Source organism: Amblyraja radiata, chromosome 3 (assembly GCF_010909765.2).
Source record: "Amblyraja radiata isolate CabotCenter1 chromosome 3, sAmbRad1.1.pri, whole genome shotgun sequence".
Taxonomy (NCBI): Eukaryota; Metazoa; Chordata; class Chondrichthyes; order Rajiformes; family Rajidae; genus Amblyraja; species Amblyraja radiata.
In genome coordinates this window covers 34,804,206-34,826,041 of record NC_045958.1, presented here as the reverse complement: position 1 = coordinate 34,826,041, position 21,836 = coordinate 34,804,206, and the positions used below count along the sequence as shown (strand labels likewise).

The 21,836-nt window shown below is 43.6% G+C and overlaps 1 protein-coding gene across 7 annotated transcripts in view; it reads left to right on the top strand.

Annotated features, from left to right (window-relative positions):
• The window catches only part of prune2 (prune homolog 2 with BCH domain), a 318,918-nt gene that overhangs the window by 274,255 nt on the left and 22,827 nt on the right, over positions 1-21,836 (top strand). For all 7 annotated transcript variants that reach the window (XM_033017577.1, XM_033017576.1, XM_033017574.1 and 4 more), the window contains 4 exons: positions 2,393-2,495; positions 10,849-10,980; positions 14,038-14,124; positions 19,133-19,231. In XM_033017577.1, the coding sequence (XP_032873468.1) occupies positions 2,393-2,495; positions 10,849-10,980; positions 14,038-14,124; positions 19,133-19,231 (421 nt within the window). The remainder of the gene's footprint in view (positions 1-2,392; positions 2,496-10,848; positions 10,981-14,037; positions 14,125-19,132; positions 19,232-21,836) is intronic.

Genomic DNA, 21,836 nt, shown 5'->3' with positions numbered 1-21,836 from the left:
GGGGAAGAGTGGGGAGGGGGAAAGGGGTGGGGGAGAGGGGGAAGGGGGTGGGGGGGGGTGGGGGAGAGAGGGATGGAGGTGGGAGGGGGAGGGAGAGGGGTGAGGAGAGGGAGAGGAGAGAGGGATGGGGATGGGGAGGGGGAGAGAGGTGTGGGGAGGGGAGGAGGGAGATGGGGTAGGGGAGGGAGGGGTAAGAGTGTGGAGGGAGGGGGAGAGGGAGGGGGAGAGGGGTGGGAGAAGGGTGGGGGAGGGAGTGAGGAGAGGGGGTGGAGAGAGGGGTGCGGGACGGGAGGAGAGAGGATGGGGGAGGGGGGGAGATGTAGGGGGGAGGGAGGGGAGGAGGGAGATGGGTTAGGGGAGGGAGGGGGAGAGAGGGGAAATAGTGGGGATGGAGAGTGGGAGAGGGAGGGGGGGAGAGAAGTGGAAGAGTGGGGGGGGAGGGAGGGGTAGGGGGAGTGGTGGAAGAGGGACAGGGATAAGGGGGAAGGGGGTGGGGGGAGAGAGGGAAGGGGGTGGGGTAGATAGGGAAGGGGGTGGGGGAGAGAGGGATGGGAGATGGAGAGGGGGAGGAGAGGGGTGGTAAAGGCGAGGAGAGGGGAGGGGGAGGGAGGCAAGGAGGGAGATGGGGTAGGTGGTAGAGGGGGAAGAGTGGGGCGGAAAGGGGTGGGGGAGGGAAGGAGGGTGGGGGAGATAGGGATGGGGGTGGGAGGGGGAGGAGAGGGAGAGGGGGAGGAGTGGGGGGTGGGGAAGGGGAGAGAGGTGGGGGAGGGAGGGGAAGAGGGAGATGGGGTAGGGGAGGGAGGGGTAAGAGTGTGGAGGGAGGGGGAGAGGGGTGGGGGGAGAGGGGAAATAGTGGGGAGGGAGAGTGGAAGGGGGAGGGGTAGGGACAGTCCATCTGTTCCCCATTCCCTTTCACCCCCAATCCTCTTTCTCTATTCCCACACACGTGATGACGCGCTTCGACACAGGCTGCGGGGGTGGAGGAGGAGGGGCTGGGGCTGCGGCTGCTGCAAAGGCATATGTAAATGGATCCATTCCGATTGGACATCTGTGAGCATTGGGCATTGTGACATCACACGATGGAACATTGCATTGTGACATCACACGATTGAACGTTCACCAACATGTTTTGGCTGAGAGCTGTTTTATTTTGACATTTTTGGGGGCGGGGGGAGAAGGATTTTATTTTAAAAATGTGTACATAAACACGACGAAATTTAATCAGGAGTGGATACTTGGAATGGAAAGTGAAATCTCTACCGAAATGGAAAAAATCTCGGCGATTCTGCGTCTGGTGTTGGCGTAGCAACGAATCAAAGGCTGGCAGCCACAAGTCAGGCAGGCAGGCGGCAGGCAGCCACAGACTTTTATATAATAGATAGATGTTATTGAATGGGAAACAATGTAAATCATTTTAAGGGCAAGACTATTATTAATACAAATTACCTTTATTAATATAAGATATGGTGTAATGAGAGCATGTTGATCCAAGTAGTGTTTCTACTTCAATTCCCTTTCTTTCAGGCATCCTAACTTTGATTTCTGAATCTTACCCCCCCCCCCCCCCCCCCCCACCCCCCCCCATTGTCTCTGTATTGATGTCGTAAACCTCAGCTGTTGCTTACACCCAACGGAGATGAATTAAAATGTGTAGGAAACCTTGACAAGATGAATTCAACATTTATTTCAGTGACGTTTTTCTCACTGCATATTAAACTGTAGGCTGCACCTTTTTCACTGAATATTTATTTCTTCAATCAGGAAACAGTGCTGTGATGGATAGGAGGATTAGTTCTCTATACATTTATTTAACATTTTGTATTCAAAGTCTGCACTGTTTCCTTAGTAGTACTATTTTGAAATCCTACTCAGTCTTCCTAAATTCTCAAATCAAATAGTTCTAAACAGAAGGAAAGCCACAAAATGCTGGAGTCACTCAGCGGGGCAGACAGCATGTCTGGAGAACATGAACAGGTGAAACTTCCCGACCTGAAACAGCACCTATTCATATTCTCCAAGGATGCCACATGATCCTCTTAGTTACTCCAGCATTTTTGTGTTTTTTCCCCCTTCGTAAACCAACATTTGCAGCTCCTTATTTCCACTTTCTAAGTTCTAAGCCGGTCCAGAATGTATCATGCACAAGTATTGATTGATAGTTTAAAGATTATATTTTTACCAATACAGACAATAAAATGACATCAACAGAAACAGAATATTTTTGGTAGTCACAGGCTCCAATTGATAGATTGACACTTGATTCTCTTCTGAGATATAGGAGTTGAACTACTTACAATTACCAGATTTCCTTTTCTCTTCCAATGCTAAAATATTCTAGGTTATGCTGTTATCAGTGCACAATATCAAACAAATGTCTTCTTGTTTTCCTCAGGATACTATAGTGATGGGCTCAATGCCATCATTGTGTTCGCTGCGTGTTTCCTGCCTGAAAGCAACCGACCTGACTATAATTATATTATGGAGAACCTCTTTTTGTGAGTAAAACAACACAATTTGTTTTAAAGTGCATGTGTTCTGATTTGTAACCAGAATTATGACAATGAACTGTTAAAGTGTACTTATGAAGTGAATAAAATGTAATCTGAGCTTAAGAAAGATTCCAAAATGCTAGAAATACTTAGCAGAGCAAGCACATATTTGCAGAGAAAGACGGAGTCAGTGTGACAGATCAGTGACAGTTCATCAAGAAAGGTCCTGATACAAGGTTACTGACCTGACAAGTTTTGTGAAAAAATATAGTTTGACCAGTTTCACCAGTCTTCACCACTGAGAGACCAGTACAAATGTACCAGTGAATTGCATAAGCCTCTCAGCTATGTTGAGATTTAAAAATCATTTCTTAACAGTAATTCTGCATGGATCAATTAAATTAATTTCCACCTCTGTCCTTAGAGGATCACTACAGATTAATTTTTATCACAACAGTCTTCACATTAATTTTTGGACAGATTTAGTAAATAACTCATCTTTTATTAGAATCACCCATTTTAACTGATGTGTGTGCTCAGTAAACAGAATTATTTGGAAAACTAATTTAATCATTGTCAACAAGTAATTTTCTATGTGGTTTTGCACTGAATAATTATTATCTGTTGAATAGGCATGAAGATCCAAAAGTTGAAATACTGTAATATTGTGGGAGATTATTATACACAACTCAACTAAACCTCAATGTGTAAATTCTGCAAAATCTATGATAGCACATTATTCACTCCCTGATGCATGACATGTTTGGAAGCTGAGGATTGACTTAACTTTTGCAGGAAATGAAATAACCAAACCGTGGTTTGTGGATTAGATTCCACCGTGAGGAAATAGAAAAAAAATTGTAGACAAAGTTGATCCAGTATATGACCACAATATTTGACTTGACTGAGTATATGCTGTTGACTACATAGCACGTTCAATGTTGCCATTACACAATTTTACGTTGCTGCTGCCCACTTTAAAAAATATTTTTTTCTTGATAGTTCATTACATATTCATCAAAACATTATCCATATTATTTGCATCCAAACATAAAATACTTTGACTTTATCTTTGCATAACTTGTCATTTGTTTTAATATTTGTGTGTATATCAAGATACTGCATATTTATTCATACTGTGGGGAATGAATTTGATTAGATAGGATAAAAGAATGCTGATAGACACAAAAAGCTGGAGTAACTCAGCGGGACAGGCAGCATCTCTGGAGAGAAGGAATGGGTAACGTTTCGGGTCGAGACCCTTCTTCAGATTGCTGTATTTGCTATGAAATTGTAATTAAAGTCCAGTAATCAGGTCAAATCTAAGTTGCTTTGATGTAAACTTTAGAGGAGACTAGACCAAATGGGACCCGTTGGGCTCCATCCCCCAACGCGGGGGGGGGGGGGGGGGGGGAAGGTGGGCAGAGTGCCGGCACTCACCCCGGAGACAGGCGCCCCCTGGAGCCAATCAGCCCCCCACAAGGAACATTATGGTATTTATGGAGGCAATCGATCGTCCCCACGTGGTGGGGGTGAGGTGCAGGGGGACCTCACATACTCCATATACATGTGGAACATGGTCTCTATCTATTTGCAGGGCAAGTTCTTTACACAGAGAGTGGTGGGTGCCTAGAATGCACTGCCAGGGGTGAAGTTGAATGCAGATACAATAGTGGCATTTAAGAGGCTTTTGGTTAGGCACATGGACATGCAGGGAATGGAGGGATATAGAAACATAGAAAATAGGTGCAGGAGTAGGCCATTCGGCCCTTCGAGGCTGATCATCCAACTCAGTATCCCATCCCTGCCTTCTCTCCATACCCCCTGATCCCTTTAGCCACAAGGGCCACATCTAACTCCCTCTTAAATATAGCCAATGAACTGGCCTCAACTACCTTCTGTGTCAGAGAATTCCACAGATTCACCACTCTCTGTGTAAAAAATGATTTTCTCATCTCGGTCCTAAAAGACTTCCCTCTTATCCTTAAACTGTGACCCCTAGTTCTGGACTTCCCCAACATCGGGAATAATCTTCCTGCATCTAGCCTGTCCAACCCCTTAAGAATTTTGTAAGTTTCTATAAGATCCCCCCTCAATCTTCTGAATTCCATCATGTACAAGCCGAGTCTATCCAGTCTTTCTTCATATGAAAGCCCTGCCATCCCAGGAATCAGTCTGGTGAACCTTCTCTGTACTCCCTCTATGGCAAGAATGTCTTTCCTCAGATTAGGAGACCAAAACTGTACGCAATACTCCAGATGTGGTCTCACCAAGACCCTGTACAACTGCAGTAGAACCTCCCTGCTCTTATCCTCAAATCCTTTTGCTATGAATGCTAACATACCATTTGCTTTCTTCACTGCCTGCTGCACCCGCATTCCTACTTTCAATGACTGGTGTACCATGACACCCAGGTCTCGTTGCATCTCCCCTTTTCCTAATCGGCCACCATTCAGATAATAGTCTACTTTCCTGTTTTTGCCACCAAAGTGGATAACCTCACATTTATCCACATTATACTGCATCTGCCATGCATTTGCCCACTCACCCAACCTATCCAAGTCACCTTGCAGCCTCCTAGCATCCTCCTCACAGCTAACACTGCCCCCCAGCTTCGTGTCATCCGCAAACTTGGAGGTTGCATTCAATTCCCTCATCCAGATCATTAATATATTAATATAGATCACATGGAGGCAGAGAAGATTAATTTTACTTCTGAGTCACGTGAGTGACTACGTGAAGAGCCCGCCAGGACGCATGCGTGTCATATCGTCTATCGCATTGCGTTACGACTGGCAGGGTGGACGTGATTCTCCTGCCAGCAACAGACCTGAGGTAAGTTTTTTTTTAAACTTTCCAGGTTTACATCTTCTTGCAGGAACCTCTATTTAGAGGTCCTGCTAAAAGTCTGGGGCGAAGTCGGGACGGAGGGGAGACCCCAGTCACAAACTTCATGGAACCCCGGTCACGGGGAATTCCGCCCACGGACCTAGGCGCTCGGAATGCGGTAGCGAGCGGCAATGAATTAACCTTTGAGCCGCTGGCGGTGGCACCAGCGGCTTCATATTGGTGCCGGTGGCACCAGGAGAACCGCTCCAGAGACTGCGGAATGCGGGGAGCGGGCGGCGGTAAGTCGCCTACCGAGCCCTGGTAAAACCAGTGGCTTCATATACCCCCCCGAAGCAGGATCCCCCCCCCCCCCCCCCCCCGACATTGTAAATCGCGGCTATCCCGCGGGGATATCCCGGCTGCAGTTACTGCGGGGATACCCAGATCAGGGGAGGGGGGGGGAAGCCCCAACTGGAGAACATCGCGGAGAAGCCCTGCTATAAGGGACCGCGGAGAATAAGCTTGGGGGAGAAATAACCCGACAATGGAAGCCTTTCTACAAGGACCACAGAGGGAACCCCAGCTGCAACAAACTACGACCACGAGACCAGGCTCGGGAGAAGCGTTGCCTCGCAGCAGAAGGTTTAAAAAGGACATGCACGTAAATTCCTTACTCGAAGGTCGTTTTGTGCTATTTTGTGAGAATATGTTACAGGAATGGACCGCATCCAGACTGACCGCGGAGGACCGCGGAATTGTGGGCAGTCAGCAGCGGTAGACTGCACCTGGATTGCTATTGATCAGCATTCTCCGACCTGGCACCTGCACAGTCGGAATTGACACCACAGACTGGTGGGAAGGCCAAGTAGAAGTCGGACAGGCCCGAAGACTCGGACGAGTCGGGCTGTGAAGACTCACCGCCGGCAGGAGAAGCTGTGATCGCATATCCCGCATGGAGCGGTTGATGGAGCAGAAGCTCCAATGTGACATGATCCGGTATATGGAGTCTAGTCCCCATGGGGTCCTAGGACGCCCATAGCAGCACCTTATTGAGGGCTGCATGACGCATCTCCCTCGACAGATGGGAGCATTAGGAGTCACTTCTGGGCTGACTCTGAAGACAGGGGTTTGGCTGAAGATACCACAAGTGTGCAGGGGGTGCAGGAACAACACAACCAGCAGCAGGAGCTTGACGTGGGCCGTCGGGTTCAGGAAGGCCACATCATCACGCAAGACCTCACATCTCCGGTGGGAGCACCCCTACGCACCCACCAGCAAACCACGATGAACTGAAGCTGGTGAAAGCTTGAAGGCCTTACAACCAGGACAAAGGTCTTTTTTAGGCCACAGTCCAGAACTGCCTTCCTGCAAGATGCGCCAACCCCGTACTCGAGCTCCTCTACCTCCCAGGAGCAGAAGTGCAAAATCATGCACACATGGTTGAAGCAGCTCCTGGGTCGGGTTGCATAAGTCCTCCCATTCGGATAAAGGTATGGAGCCACATCAATGATGTCTCCTGTCACGGATGCAAGTTGGTAATATTAAACTGGTTTGAATATTTACACTGGTTTGGGATAACATAAGATTAGTTTATACTGCACACAGGTATGGTTGGAGTTGCCTTTCAAGGCAGGCTCACAATAATGGGATGTGGACTGATCATTGTCAACAGCCTCAACCCGCATGTACAGTATAGACATTTCTGAATAACTTCCATGTGATCATTTCCGCTCACAGGGTTGAAGATATTTGAAATTTAACTGGATGAGGCAATGATACACTCAGTGGCGTTGCAAAATGGGCTAACTCCAGTTTCCAGATTATTTACCAAATCACTACAATCAATGCTTCAACTGCACAGAGCTAACAAATAAGTGGCATGGCCAATCTGGATGATATTGAACATACTGTATTTTACTAAATTAGCCTTATCAGCCACATAGCTATATTTGAGAAATTGGTTCTCACCCATCCTGTTAAATTTAAATTAAGGTGATACCAACTGAAACTATTGATTATTGGGATACAATCAATCCATTTATTTGTCTGGGATCAGCTCTGAGACAAAAGATTAGACCTCTGCTATTTTCAGCTGTAACTATCAAAGTCACAATGATGGACAGCTTTGCTCCACTAAAACCTCTCATAAGTAAATCTTCAGTCATTTCCAAACTGATGCTATTGCCCAAAGATGGGAAATTTACTAATACCATCTCTAGTTACGGAGGCAGATGGGATTAGCATGAGTTATCAAGTGTTCAGTCATGGTATCAACTGCCAATGGACACCAGGTGCATTCTGTGCATTAAAGGGTGTGTGGATATGCATAATCTGCATGCTCAAGTCCAAGGTAATACACTTTGGTGGTGGTATATGTTAATCACAAAGGTACAATCAAATCAAAGTATCCGGTGATAGTTTTACCTAACCGCATTTAGCACTGATGTATTATTATGCAAAATCAATGACAACACAGAATGAATGTGCAATCACAAAGTATTTAATGACACTGTGGATCGATGGAACACTAACAATTGAGATGTTTGCATCCAGGCTCAATCAACAGTTGGAGGGTGCATTCTCGCTACACTAGGGGGGAATGTTCTTTTATATCTTCCTCCATTTGGCCTCAATAGATGGGTCTTGCAAAATTCAGCAAGATTCCCGCTTCCGGGTTTTCATAGTGCCTGCCTGGGTTATATACCTATGGCTCCCGCTGAGGCGGGGAATGAGCATAAAACCTTACATGGTTATTTCCGGATAAAATAGATGCTGGTTCAGTTGTGATGTTGAAACCATCCTCTGCATGATATAATCAATTCATAGACTTACAGACTCTGAGAGATCGTTTCCTGCGGCTCGGGTTGTCAACCCATAAGCATTTGGAGTGCTCACTGCAGATTGCAGGGATAGCACCAAATAGCAGCAATCCGCATAGGAGATGGGAAGTATTGTTTATGCTTCTTTACGTTTAACTCGGCACGGGTGACTGACACATTGAAATTCAGTTTTATGGGATTATGACATTAAGTTAATATTCCATTACAGTGCCTGAAGCACCTCCTCATCATTTGGCTGCGGAGAACATAAACCACTCTGTTCGGTCTCACCCTCTGACATCTAGATTATGAAGGGTATCGTCAACTTAAGACCTCCCAGGCCTAGGGGCGCAGAGATATGGGTTGTTAACATTGTGCTACATCACTTCGCCGATGGGCACCAGCAACATCCCTGTCCATGGTCAAACTCACATACTAATGATTATGCCATGACGCTGAGTACAGCGCTACGGGTCCAGTCATTGCTGCACTGGATAGGATGATCATATCTGCGGGCTATAATAACATGTTTTGTTTATGATTAGTCAAGCAGAGTAGACAGGGACACAAGACCAAACTCGATGTTGCATATCCCATGGACCTTGGGTTGCGTGTGATCACGCATCTACACCAGTATGTCAAGGTTCCTAAGAGCCTTATAGACTCTGACTAGCAATATTGTTAGTTACATAAAACCTCGTTAGAAGGAATCACTACGAACCTTCTCCAGAGGGTTATATGGGTCTGGCATATACAGGAGTGTACATTGACATTGAGTCTCACTCCACCAGGACCGCTATACGTCAGCAGCAGGGATGGACCACATCCTAGCCGCTGCAGGATGGTCAAACAATTGATCTGTCCAAATATTCAGAATAAACCTATTGCCAGATCAGGGGTATTTGCCAACTCTATGTTAGGTATGGTTCATACTCCCTCCAGGTTGAAGGAGGTTACTATTGCCACTATTGTTCATTAATAGCATCAATATGTCTATATCTATGTCATGTCTGAATGCAATATTAATGTTCACTCATCATTGGCCTACTGATGCAGTGTATGACGCCTGGACTCGTTTCCACGGCATGAAATCACAGAGCTTTAAAATCTTCACGTAGTCACTCACATGACTCCGAAGTAAAATAGTAAGATTAAACGAGAACTTACCAGTTTGAAGTTTGATCTTTATTTTATGAGGAGTAACGTTGAGGGATTACGTGCCCTCCACGCCCACCCTCGATTATAAAGTTCAACTGGTATCCTATTTCTCTAATCTTACTGTGTTCAGTTCATTTACTGTTGTCTGTGATTTCACACCGCTGCTTTGAAGATTAACACGCATGCGTCCTGGCGGGCACTTCACGTAATCTCTCAACGTTACTCCTCATAAAATAAAGATCAAACTTCAAACTGGTAAGTTCTCGTTTAATCTTACTATTTAACTTGGTATCATGTTTGGCACAGATATTGTGGACTTAAGCACCTGTTCCTGTGTTCTATGTTCTAAGTATACTAGACACTCCGGCTCGGAATAAAAGCTGAAATTTTAATTTATTATGATGTGTTGTGTAGGAAAGATGCTGGTTTAAATCGAAGGTATATACAAAATGCTAAAGTAACTCAGCGGAACAGGAAGCATCTCTGGAGAGAAGGAATGGGTGACATTTTGGGTCGAGACCCTTCTTCAGACGTCTCGACCCGAAACGTCACCCATTCCTTCTCTCCAGAGATGCTGCTTGTCCTGCTGAGTTACTCCAGCTTTTTGTGTCTACCTTTAGTTTATTTTTATGTCAGTTTGGTTGTCCCATAAATGTTGCTGGAACAAATTGAAACAAATTGTACGGAACAAAATGATGTGTGAATTGGACATAATGAAAATGTAAGATAATTAACCTATGCATAAAATATTTTAATTAGTATTTTCAGTGGGAAATGGGTGGAATCCTATAGAGTGAGACGGATGTTGTTTCTAATTAACTGAATTCCATCAGTCACAATTCATTACCATTGAAAATTAGTTCAATATCAGTGAAAATGCATTAACATTTTTTCTCAGGTTTGAAATTGTACTTGAGTAATAACGAATGGAAATTAAAATGCGTAGAGGTGTAACTTTTCAAACTGGCGTTTAAGAAATAAAATGCTGGAAACACTGAGTAGGTCGTACAGTAAAGGAAAGGGAGTTATAATTTCTGGTTTCTGATGCATTAGCCTCTGACCTTCAGCTTGGTCTGACACCCACAGTTTCATGCATAGGCATGGAAGTCAGCACCAACTGATTTATGAGATCAGCTCACCGGCATTCCTCAATGGAACCACAATCCAAGGTAAGTATGCTGTGGCCAATGGACTTTGCCACCCAGCGCTGTGTCAGGAGGTGTAGGGTCCTTCCATCTTCCTCTTGCAATGTCATTGATTGGCAGTGCCTCCCTTATTTGTAATCCTACAGTACTTTAATCTTGGCTGAACTTTGGCCATACACCTGTTGAGCAGAAGAAGAATCGTTTTTATCCTCAGCTAAAGCAGTTTGCTGAAGGCCTTCAAGTTGTAAATTATGCTGTTCTTGTGCTTTGTAGTTTCAAACTCTCTGTCGAGTTGACATTTGTTTTGCTAAGTATTTAACATCATTCCGACAATTCTAAAGGTAGTAACTGAATTGAAGTCAGCAACAAGTAAGGTCTGTAATGAAAATTATTTTTCTTTGGTGACAGGTATGTGATAAGTACTTTAGAGCTCTTGGTGGCTGAGGACTACATGATCATTTATCTGAATGGAGCGACTCCACGAAGAAAGATGCCAGGCTTTAACTGGATGAAAAAGTGCTATCAAATGATTGATAGAAGGCAGGTATTTTTTAACTTATTGTTTTCATTACAATCAACCTCTTTAGAAATATTCACGCCCATTCCGATCCCAAACCAGCAGCAAACTTGGGACTTAATTTCCACATGATCTTGGTAAACAGAGAAATCAATTTAACTTCGCAAACTGAAGCCTAGTCTCTGAATTAGTCGTTGTGCTCACCACTTGTCAGTAATCATGTTCACCTATAGATACTAGTCTGATTGATCATAATCAATAATTTTAGAGATACAGCGCAAAAACAAGCCCTTTGGCCCACCGAGTACGCACCGAGTACACACCGAGTACACACCGAGTACACACCGAGTCCGCTCCGAGTCCGCGCCGAGTACACGCCGAGTACACACACTAGGGACAATTTTACATTTGTACCAAGCCAATTAACCTACAAACCTGTACTCCTTTGGAGTGTGGGAGGAAACCGATCTCAGAGAAAATGGTCATGGGGAGAACATACAAACTCCGCACAGACTGCACCCGTAGTCGGGATCAAACCCAGGTCTCTGGCACTGTATGAGCTGTAAGGCAGCAACTCTACTGCTGCGCCACCATTGAATGCAAGGCTCAGGAGCTAGTGCAACAGGCAGGGATTCGGATTTTTAGACCATTGGGATCTCTTCTGGGGCAATGGTGACCGGAACATTGATTGATTTATTTATTTATCTGTTTATTTATTTATTTATCTATTTATTTATTTATTTATTTATCTATTTATTTATTTATTTATTTCGGGCAGAATAAAAGAATAAAAAGCAAGTGTGAAACAGCATACAAAAAACAAAACAAAAATATTTATAAAGTGTCATAAACAATATCTATAAATAAATGAAATCGTATGTGTCCAAAAAGGAGCAGGAAGAAGCCAAAGCTTATTAATTCCCACCCCTTATTCAACTGCTTGTAATTCTCTTATACAAATTTAGCAGCTATATGTACACCATATGTACACCAGCCACTATATGTACCCAAATTATTTACATTTATACACTAATCAAATATTTACTAAGCCATACAAAAAAGAAAAAAAGAAAAAGAAAAGAAAAAACCCTCATACAGTATCTTAGTCATATATACAACCCATCACTCTATAATCACCCTTCCCAATACAATCAGTATACAAATATCCCACTCACAATCACCTATCCTCATCCCAATATCCTTTTAAACGTGTTTTTGTACATCTTTTTAAACTGAATTATGCTTGTGCTAAGTTTTATCTCTTGTTCCAGACCATTCCACAAATTCATACCACAGATTGCTATGCACATACTTTTAAGAGTTGTTCTGACATTGAGTTTTTAAAATTATGTTCCCCTCTCAAATTATACCCACCCTGTCTTTCCATAAACAGTGTTTGTATGTTTCTTGGAAGTAAATTATTTCTTGCTTTGTACATGATTTGCGCAGTCTTAAATTTAACCTGATCAGTGAACTTCAGTGTATGTGACTTTAAGAATATTAAATTGGTATGTTCAAGATATCCAACGTTATTCATAATTCTTATTGCTCATGAGAGAGTGCTTGCATCTGAACTGGAGGGGGGACCAATATCCTTGCAGGGAGGTTTGCTAGTGCTACTCGGGAGAGTTTAAATTAGAAAGGCGATGAGAACCAGAGTTGCAGGTCAGAAATTGGAAGGAGTGATGGGGATCAGTAAAACCCAAAGGAAGGACAGATGGAGAGAGGTGAAGGAATATGGTGATGCTGATGGGCTGAAGTGTGTTTATTTCAATACAAGAAGCATTGTGAAGAAAGCAGAGGAAACTAGAACCTGGATCAATGCTTGGGATTATGATGTTGTCACAAATGCAAAACCGTGCTGGCATGATTGGCAGTTTTCACTATATCAGTGTTTTGTTGTTTCAGAAGATAGACACAAAAATCTGGAGTAACTCAGCAGGATAGACAGTATCTGGAGCGAAGGAATGGGTGAAGTTTCGGGTTGAGACCCTTCTTCAGATGTCTTGTTTCGGAAGTGATTGAGAGGGAGGGAAAAGAGGCGGAGGAGTTGCACTACTAATCAGGGAGATTATCACTGCGGCACACTGAGAAGATAAACTGGAGGGTTTATCCACTGAAACAATAAGGGTGGAGCTCAAAAATAAGAAAGGTGCAAGCACTCTGATGGGATTAACTATAGGCCCCCCTAAAGCAAGTGGGAGATAGAGGAATGGACAGGTGATCAATGGTTGGCATGTACTTGGTGGCCCAAGGTTTCCATGCTCTAAACTAAACTTTGCTATTTACTGCTAGGTCATTCAAATTGTGAATGGAATTTAAGAAAGTTAAAGAAAAAGGTATACATTCATAGCAAGAGGATTTGAGCATAGGAGCAAGGAGGTCCTACTGCAGTTGTGCGGGGCCATGATGAGACCGCACCTGGAGTATTGTGTGCAATTTTAGTCTCCTAATTTGAGGAAGGACATTATTGCTATTGAGGGAGTGCAGCGTTGGTTCACCAGGTTAATTCCTGGGATGGTGGGGCTGACATATGAAAAAATGGGTGAACTAGGCTTGTATTCACTGGAATTAAGAAGGTTGAGAGGGGATCTTATAGAAACATATAAAATTCTTAAGGGATTGGACAGGCTAGTAGCAGGGAAAATGTTCTCGATGTTGGGGGAGTCCAGAACCAGGGGTCACAATTTAAGAATAAGGGGTAGGTCATTTAGGACTGAGATGAGGAAAAACGTTTTCACCCAGAGAGTTGTGAATCTGTGGAATTCTCTGCCAGAGAAGGCAGTGGAGGCCAATGTACTGGATGTTTTTTAAGAGAGAGTTAGATGTAGCTCTTAGGGCTAACGGAATCAAGGGATATGGGGAAAAAGCAGGAACAGGGTACTGATTTTGGATGATCATCCATGGTCATATAGAATGGCGGTGCTTGCTCGAAGGGACAAATGGCCTACTTCTGCACCTATTTTCTATGTTTCTATGTCATTTCCAAATGATCGTATTGTAAGGGAAGATAAACAGTAACAGGTATATTAAACAATAATAAATGTAATTATATTACTATGTATTTCTTTAAAACACAGATTAAGAAAGAATTTGAAATCATTTATAATTGTCCACCCATCGTGGTTTATCAGGACGATACTTGCTGTTACTCGACCTTTTATTAGGTAGGTGATAATAGTCCATTCTCCACTTTAAAGAGACTAAGAAAACCGTGTGTATACATGATGTAATGGTGTGCAAACAGCTTTCACTTTGTACTTACACAAGAAATGGATGCAAAATTAGGCCATTCGGCTTGTGCCAGCTCTGCTGTTCAGTATGATCAGCAGTTCTACAACACCCTGCAACTCTTAAACCATCATCCAAAAAAAGCCCCTACTCTATTTTGTGTTTATTAATTCTCACTAGTGTGTTGCGCTGAATTATGTCACCTAAAATCCACAACAGCGTATCATTTGCTTTCCCTTTATGGGTAAAACTTGAAACAATCTTTGAACAGATTTTTTTTACATGTTTACTTTTCACAAGTCTATGTTAACTTTGTTCGGTCATGTCATTAGTTTCTAAGTGAAAGCAGGAAGTCCTGGAAGTGCCCAGCAGGCCAGGCAGCAAAATCAGTCAATGTTTCAGATCATTGATGTCCGGTCATCATGATCCTCGTAGAACAGGAGAAATGAGAATTGTGTTATTTTTAAGTTTCCGAGAGAGGGATAGGTGAAGAGAACAAAGGAAATGTCTATCTTAAAGTGGAGACCAAGGTTGTTGCAGTTGCAATAATTATATTTTTTAATTTCTCTTCAACTGTTCACATTCACCTATTAAATACTGTAGGTGGCTTTGGAAGCATATTGCAATGGTCTTGTGCAAAAGTCAAATAAAAGCAAAAATAATTCAAAGGGATTATTGTTCCTCAGTTTAATGTTACCATTGTATTTCTGTAATCCAATATTTATTAGCAATTCAGTGCTGTTTCTTACTTTGGGGGGAAAAAAAATCAAACAGGTGCACCAAAAAACACCTGGAGGAGATTTACTTACTGGAAACACAATGAAGCCTCAGGAGAATGTATTCAAATTTTAAAATCCTCCATGAGGTGTGGAGGCCCTTGAATAATAATCACCATGGTAATCACCGCTCTGGTAAATTGGTTAATAGCTTTAGATTATTTTAGTCAATTTATTCTTATTAACAAAATTTTGCACAGGCATTATTTAATCTATAATAATTTTTGGTCCAGAATTTCTGCCTACACTTAACTACTTTCTGAATGCCTTTTTTGCCTGAGCAGATCCCTTGGTGTGATCTTCGTTTTTGAGGCCATTCATGAATTAATGAGAACCAGAATCATACAGCACAGAAACAAGCCCTTTTGGCCACCTCCTTCATGTCTCCGCCCTACTACAGACATTCCCTTTGTTCTCTTCACCCCTCCCACTCTCTCCAATGCTAATCCCATTTGCCTGCGTTAGATCTTTCTCCTCCAGGTGTACATTTACAGATCATAATCAAATTTTCCTGTCTGCCACCGCTTCATTAAATTAGGGATTTATTGAAATAACATATAAATAGAAGAGTAAATTGTGTGCAGTTTTAGTCTCCTAATTTGAGGAAGGACATTCTTGATTAGATTAGATTAGATTAGATTCGTTTTATTGTCATTCAGACCTTTCGGTCTGAACGAAATTTTGTTTCCCTGCAGTCATACATATAATTTTTAAAAATGGCAAAAACACACAATCAACACAAATTTAACATCCACCACAGTGAGTTCACCAAACACCTCCTCACTGTGGTGGAAGGCAAAATCTTAAAGTCTCTGTCTCTTCCCCCTTTGTTCTCCCTCTGCGCCGAGGCGACGGTTCAAACTCCGCGGGTGGTTGCTGCCTCCGCCGCAACTCCAGGGCCGAGTCGGGTCTCCGCCGCTGCTGCTGCTGCTGCCGCCACCGCAGCTTCTGTGCCGAGCCGGGTCTCCGCTGCCGCTGCTGTTGCTGCTACAGCTCCAGGGCCGAGTCAGGTCTCCGCTGCCGCTGCTGTTGCTGCTACAGCTCCAGGGCCGAGCCGGGTCTCCACTGCCGCTGCTGCCGCCACAGCTTCTGTGCCGAGCCGGGTCTCCGCTGCCGCTGCTGCCGCCGCCACCGCTCCAGGGCCGAGCCGGGTCTCCGCTGCCGCTGCTGCCACCACAGCTTCTGTGCCGAGTCAGGTCTCCGCTGCCGCTGCTGCCGCCGCCACAGTTTCGGTGCCGAGTCCGGTCTCCGCTGCTGCCGCCGCCGCCACCACAGTTTCGGGGCCGAGTCAGGTCTCCGCTGCCGCCGCTGTTGCTGCTACAGCTCCGATGTCGCCAGCTCCGCCATTAGGCCTCGGCGCAGACGGAGACGGGGAATACGACCGAAGAAAAAGTCGCATCCCCCGAAGGAAGAGACCAAAACATGTTTCTCCCACCCCACCCACACACATACACAACTTAATAAAACAAAATTAACTAAAACATGACAATGAACAAAACGAAAGAAAAAAACAGACGGACTGCAGGTGGGCCGCAGCTGTTAAGCCAGCGCCGCCATAATATTCGGGGCCACAATATTGAGGGAGTGCAGCGTTGGTTCACCAGGTTAATTCCCAGGATGGCGGGACTGACATATGTTGAAAGAATGGGTTGACTGGGCTTGTATTCATTAGGAATTTAAAAGGATGAGAGGGAATCTTATAGAAACATATAAAATTCTTAAGGGATTATACAATAGACAGTAGGTGCATGAGTAGGCCATTCAGCCCTTCGAGCCGGCACCGACATTCACTGAGAACATGGCTCATGCATTGGACAGGCTAGATGCACAAAAAATGTTTCCGATGTTGGGGGGAGTCCAGAACCAGGGGTCACAATTTAAGAATAAGGGGTATTCATTTTGGATTGAGATGAGGAAAAACGTTTTCACCCAGAGAGTTGTGAATCTGTGGAATTCTCTGCCACAGAAGGCAATGGAGACCAATTCACTGGACGTTTTCAGGAGAGAGTTAGATATAGCTCTCTGGACTAACAGAATCAAGGGCCATGATCATTTTGAATGGCGGTGCTGGCTTGAAGGGCCGAATGGGCTACTCTTGCACCTATTTGCTATGTTTCTAAAGAGCAAAACCAGCATAGATCAACACTTACAAATTAAAAAAGACCAGGAAAGATGTGCAAATGGGTACCCTGCATTGCAGCTGCAGCTGTTTAGTATTTGGAGATGAGCATCTTTTAAAAAATTGAATTGATCCTTTAGGAGAGGGTCACAATTCCCAATGGGAATAGGTACCATCGTGAAACATCGCCTATCCTTGTCCTCCAGGGACGCTGCCTGACCCATTGAGTTCTTCCAGCACTTTGTATGTTTCTTTTGTTAAATCAGCATCTGCAGTTCCTTGCATCCTTTTTCTATTTACATATAACCATAAGCAAATGAGCAGAATTAGGTAATTTGGCCTGCTTTAAAAATGCCCAGTGGCTTGGCCTCCACAGCTGTCTGTGGCAATGAATTCCACAGATTCACAACTCTCTGACTAAAGACATTTCTCCTCATCGCTATTCTAAATGTACATCCTTCTATTCTGAGGCTGCGCCCTGTGATTCTAGACTGTCCCATTACTGGAAACATCCTTTACATGTCCACTCTATATAGGCCTATCATTATTCAGTAGGTTTCAGTGAGATCCGCCCCTCATCCTTCTAAACTCCAGTGAGTACAGGCCCAGGTGGCCATCAAACACTCCTCATATGTTAACACAATCATCCCCATGATCATTTTCAAAACCTTCCTCTGGAGGGTCCTTCTCAGATATGGAGCCCAAAACTGCGCACATTATTCCAAATGCAGCCGCACCAGCACCTTGTATAGCCTCAACGATACATCCTTGGTTTTATATTCTAGTCCCCTCAAAATGAATGCTAGCATTGTATTTGCCTTCCTGACCACCGGCTCAACCTGTACATTAATGTTTTGGGAATGCTGCACTCACCAGTCCCTTTGAAACTCCGATTCCTGAATCCTTTCCCCATTTAGAAAGCAGTCTATGCCTTTATTCCTCCTCTCAAAATGCAGTTCCATACAATTTGTTGCACTGTATTCTATTTTCCACTTCTTTGCCCACTCTCCCAACCTGTCCAAGTTCTTCTGCAGACACCCTGCTTCCTCAACACTTCCTGCCTCTCCACCTATCTTTGTATCTTCTGCAAACTTGGCCACAAAGCCAATATTTCTATCGTGCAGATTATTAACATTAAATGTGAAAAGTAGTGGACTCAGCACCAGCTTCCGTGGAACACCACTGGCCACTGGCATCCAACCAGAAAATACCCCCTTTATTCCCACTCTTAGCCTTCTATAAGTCAGCCAATCTATTCTGCCATCTAATACCGTGGGCTCCTATCTTATTGAGCAGCCCCCCTATCAAAGCACTTCTGAAAATCGAAGAAAGCAAAATCCACTGACTCTCCTTTGTCTATTCTGCTTGTTCCACAAAAAAATCTAATAGATTTGTCAGGCAAGATCTCCCCTTCACAAAACCATGATGACTTTGGCCTATTTTATCATATGTTTTATCATATGTTTCCAAGAAACCTCGTCCTTCATAATGTACTAAAATTTTACCAACCACAGAAATCAGACATACTGGCATATAATTTCCTTTCTTTGACCTCATCCCTTTTTAAACAGTCGAGTAATATTTACCATTTTCCAGTCCTCTAGAGCCATTCCTGACTATTGATTCTTGAAAGATCACCACTAATACCTCCATAACCTCAACAGGTACTTATTTCAGGATCCTGGGAAATGGTCCATCTGGGTCAGGCGACCTACGCACCTTCAGACCCTTCCGCTTCCCAAGGACTTCCTCAATAATAGCAACAACACTCACTTTTGCCCCCTCACTTTATTTAGAAGAGGATGAAGCATGTTTGGAGACAAGGGACATTTTGCATATTGGAATAATATTGAAACCATCTAGTCCTTTTAGCTTCTCCAAGCAAAAACGTTGCAATGCTAAGATAAAGAGGAGGTGAAATTAATGGTAAAAATCCAAGTTTGCATATGTCTTGCCCCTTTCATGAACTTTTATAGAGGAATTGCTCAGTACTATTTTTTTTCTCAGGCTTTGAAACGTAAAATAAATATGTATCTATTTGCTTTTCAGTTCAAAGTTCAGCAGTAAGATAAGGTATGTCAGTAGCCTAGCTGAACTGGAGGAGCTGATCCCTATGCAACATGTTCAGATACCAGATACCATTAGAGAGTAAGTAATGAATTTCTCATTCACTAGATATTGGTTACATATTTCATTGGCATTAGTGTTGATATTTTAAAGAAAATCAAGATCCTTTTCTGAAATATAATCTATGATAATTATTTTTAAGGGTAGTATATGTATATGTGTTCCCTTTCAGGGCACCATAATGTTTGGGATACAGCAATGTCATGTAAATGAAATTAGTCATGTTTAGTACTTTGTTGCATATCCTTTGCATGCAATGACTGCTTGAAGTCTGCGATTCATGGACATCACCAGTTGCTGGGTGTCTTCTCTGGTGATGCTCTGCCAGGCCTGTATTGCAGCCATCTTTAGCTTATGCTTGTTTTGTGAGCTAGTTCCCTTCAGTTTTCCCTTCAGCATATAAAATACATGCTCAATTGGGTTCAGATCCGGTGATTCACTTGGCCACTCAAGAATTTAACATATTTTAGCTTTGGAAATCTCCTTTGTTGCTTTAGCAATATGTTTGGGATCATTGTCTTGCTGTAGAATGAACCGCCGGCCATTGAGTTTTGAGGCATTTGTTTGAACTTGAGCAGATAGGATGTGTCTATACACTTCAGAATTAATTATACTATTACCATCAGCAGTTGTATCATCATTGAAGATAAGTGAGCCAGTACCTTCAGCAGCCATACATGCCCAGGCCATAACACCCCCACCACCGTGTTTCACAGATGAGGTGGTGTGCTTTGGATCTTGGGCAGTTCCTTCTCTCCTCCATACTTTACTTTTGCCATCACTCTGATATAAGTTAATCTTCGTCTCATCTGTCCACAAGACCTTTTTCCAGAACTGTGGTTGCTCTTTTAAGTACTTCTTGACAAACTGTAACCTGGCCATCCTATTTTTATGTATATACTAGTCCAAGTGGGACCCATTGGGTCCCATCCCCTCAACGCGCGGTTGTGGGGGGAGGGGGCGGCCTGCGGCTTCAAACAAACACTAACCAACCCCTCACACACACACACACACACACACACACACACTAACCATACCCCCCCCACACACACACACAAACCATCCCCATTGATATTAGATTAATATTCATTCACTCCTTTTACCCCATCCCCCGCCCTATCCACTCACACATAGCCCCCAACTCACAGGCGCGGCTCGAGAGGGAGGGGGCTAGAGGGAGAGGAACACAGAGGCACAGAGAAGGACACAGAGGCACAGAGAAGGACACAGAGGCACAGAGAACGACATAGAGGCACAGAGAAGGACGCAGAGGCACAGAGAGGGACGCAGAGGCACAGAGAGGGACTCAGAGGCACAGAGAAGGACACAGAGGGGCACAGAGAGCGGTACAGAGAGGGACACAGGGGCATAGAGGTACAGAGGCACAAAGAGGCACAAAGAGGGACACAGAGGCACAGAGAGGGACAGAGAGGGACACAGAGGCACAGAGAGGGGCACGGGGTAGGGGAGGAGAGAGGGTGGCGAGAGGGAGCGTAAGGGAGGCAGAGAGGAAGCGATCAGAGGGAGGGGGGAGAGTTTGACGGGTTGGGGGGGGCGCGTCATCAGAACTATAGTTTGTTGAAACTGCCACAAAAATCTATAGTTTGTTGAAAAACTCTGAAATAGCTCAGGTTTCACCTATTAGTCAACATTTAAAAGAATATAATTCCATTAAAACTTGCATCCTTAATTTGTTACATGATGAATTTACTGACTGTATAGTAAATGTTTCATTTACTATAAAGTATTGGAGTACCTGTTGACCTAGTTTCCTAAATATTGTTACAAGAAATAAAGACTGATTGTTTCATTTGTAAATTATAGGATTTGTTATTTATGCAATTTGAATCTTTCACATGATCTCCAATTTATAAAGTTAATTTGTGTAGCTGAGTGCTGGTTCAGATTAGTATTTTGCCCAAGCTGTTTTTAATTTCTTCCTCCATCTAAGATTTTAAAAATGTTCTTCTGAACTGCCACACAATAATAATAATAATAATAATAATAAATTTTATTTGTGGGCGCCTTTCAAAAGTCTCAAGGACACCTTACAGAATTTAACAAGAGTAAAAAACATATAATCGGAGTAAAATAAATAATAAACACATCACCAATACACAAATTAAAGACAGAATTCGATCCAAAGACAAAAATGTGAAGAGAGAGCAGCGGCAGCTAAACCGCGCCAGCGTCCACTCTCCCTTCGTACACACAACCAATTGTTGATCATGTTTTACAATTTTTTTCAGGCTTGTTGAATTAAAAAAAAATCAGGTCAATTCAGTCCCCCCATTGGTTGTAATCAGCGTTTGAGGATTGGCCTCAATCCTTAAATTGGCTTTGAAAATTTGTATAGATTACTAATTCTACTCCACAGCGTTGGGGCACTAACATGCAACTAATAATAGTCATAGAGCATGCAACTTTGTCTTGCTGACCATCTACACTAGTCCCACCTGCCTGCGTTTGGCCCATGTCCCTCTAAACCTTTCTTATCCATGTACTTGTAATAAATATATTTTAGACGTTGTTATAGTAACAGCCTCAACTACCTCCTCTGGCTGCTCGTTCCATATATCCACCACCTTTTGTGTGGAAAATGTGCCCCTCATGTTCCTATTGAATC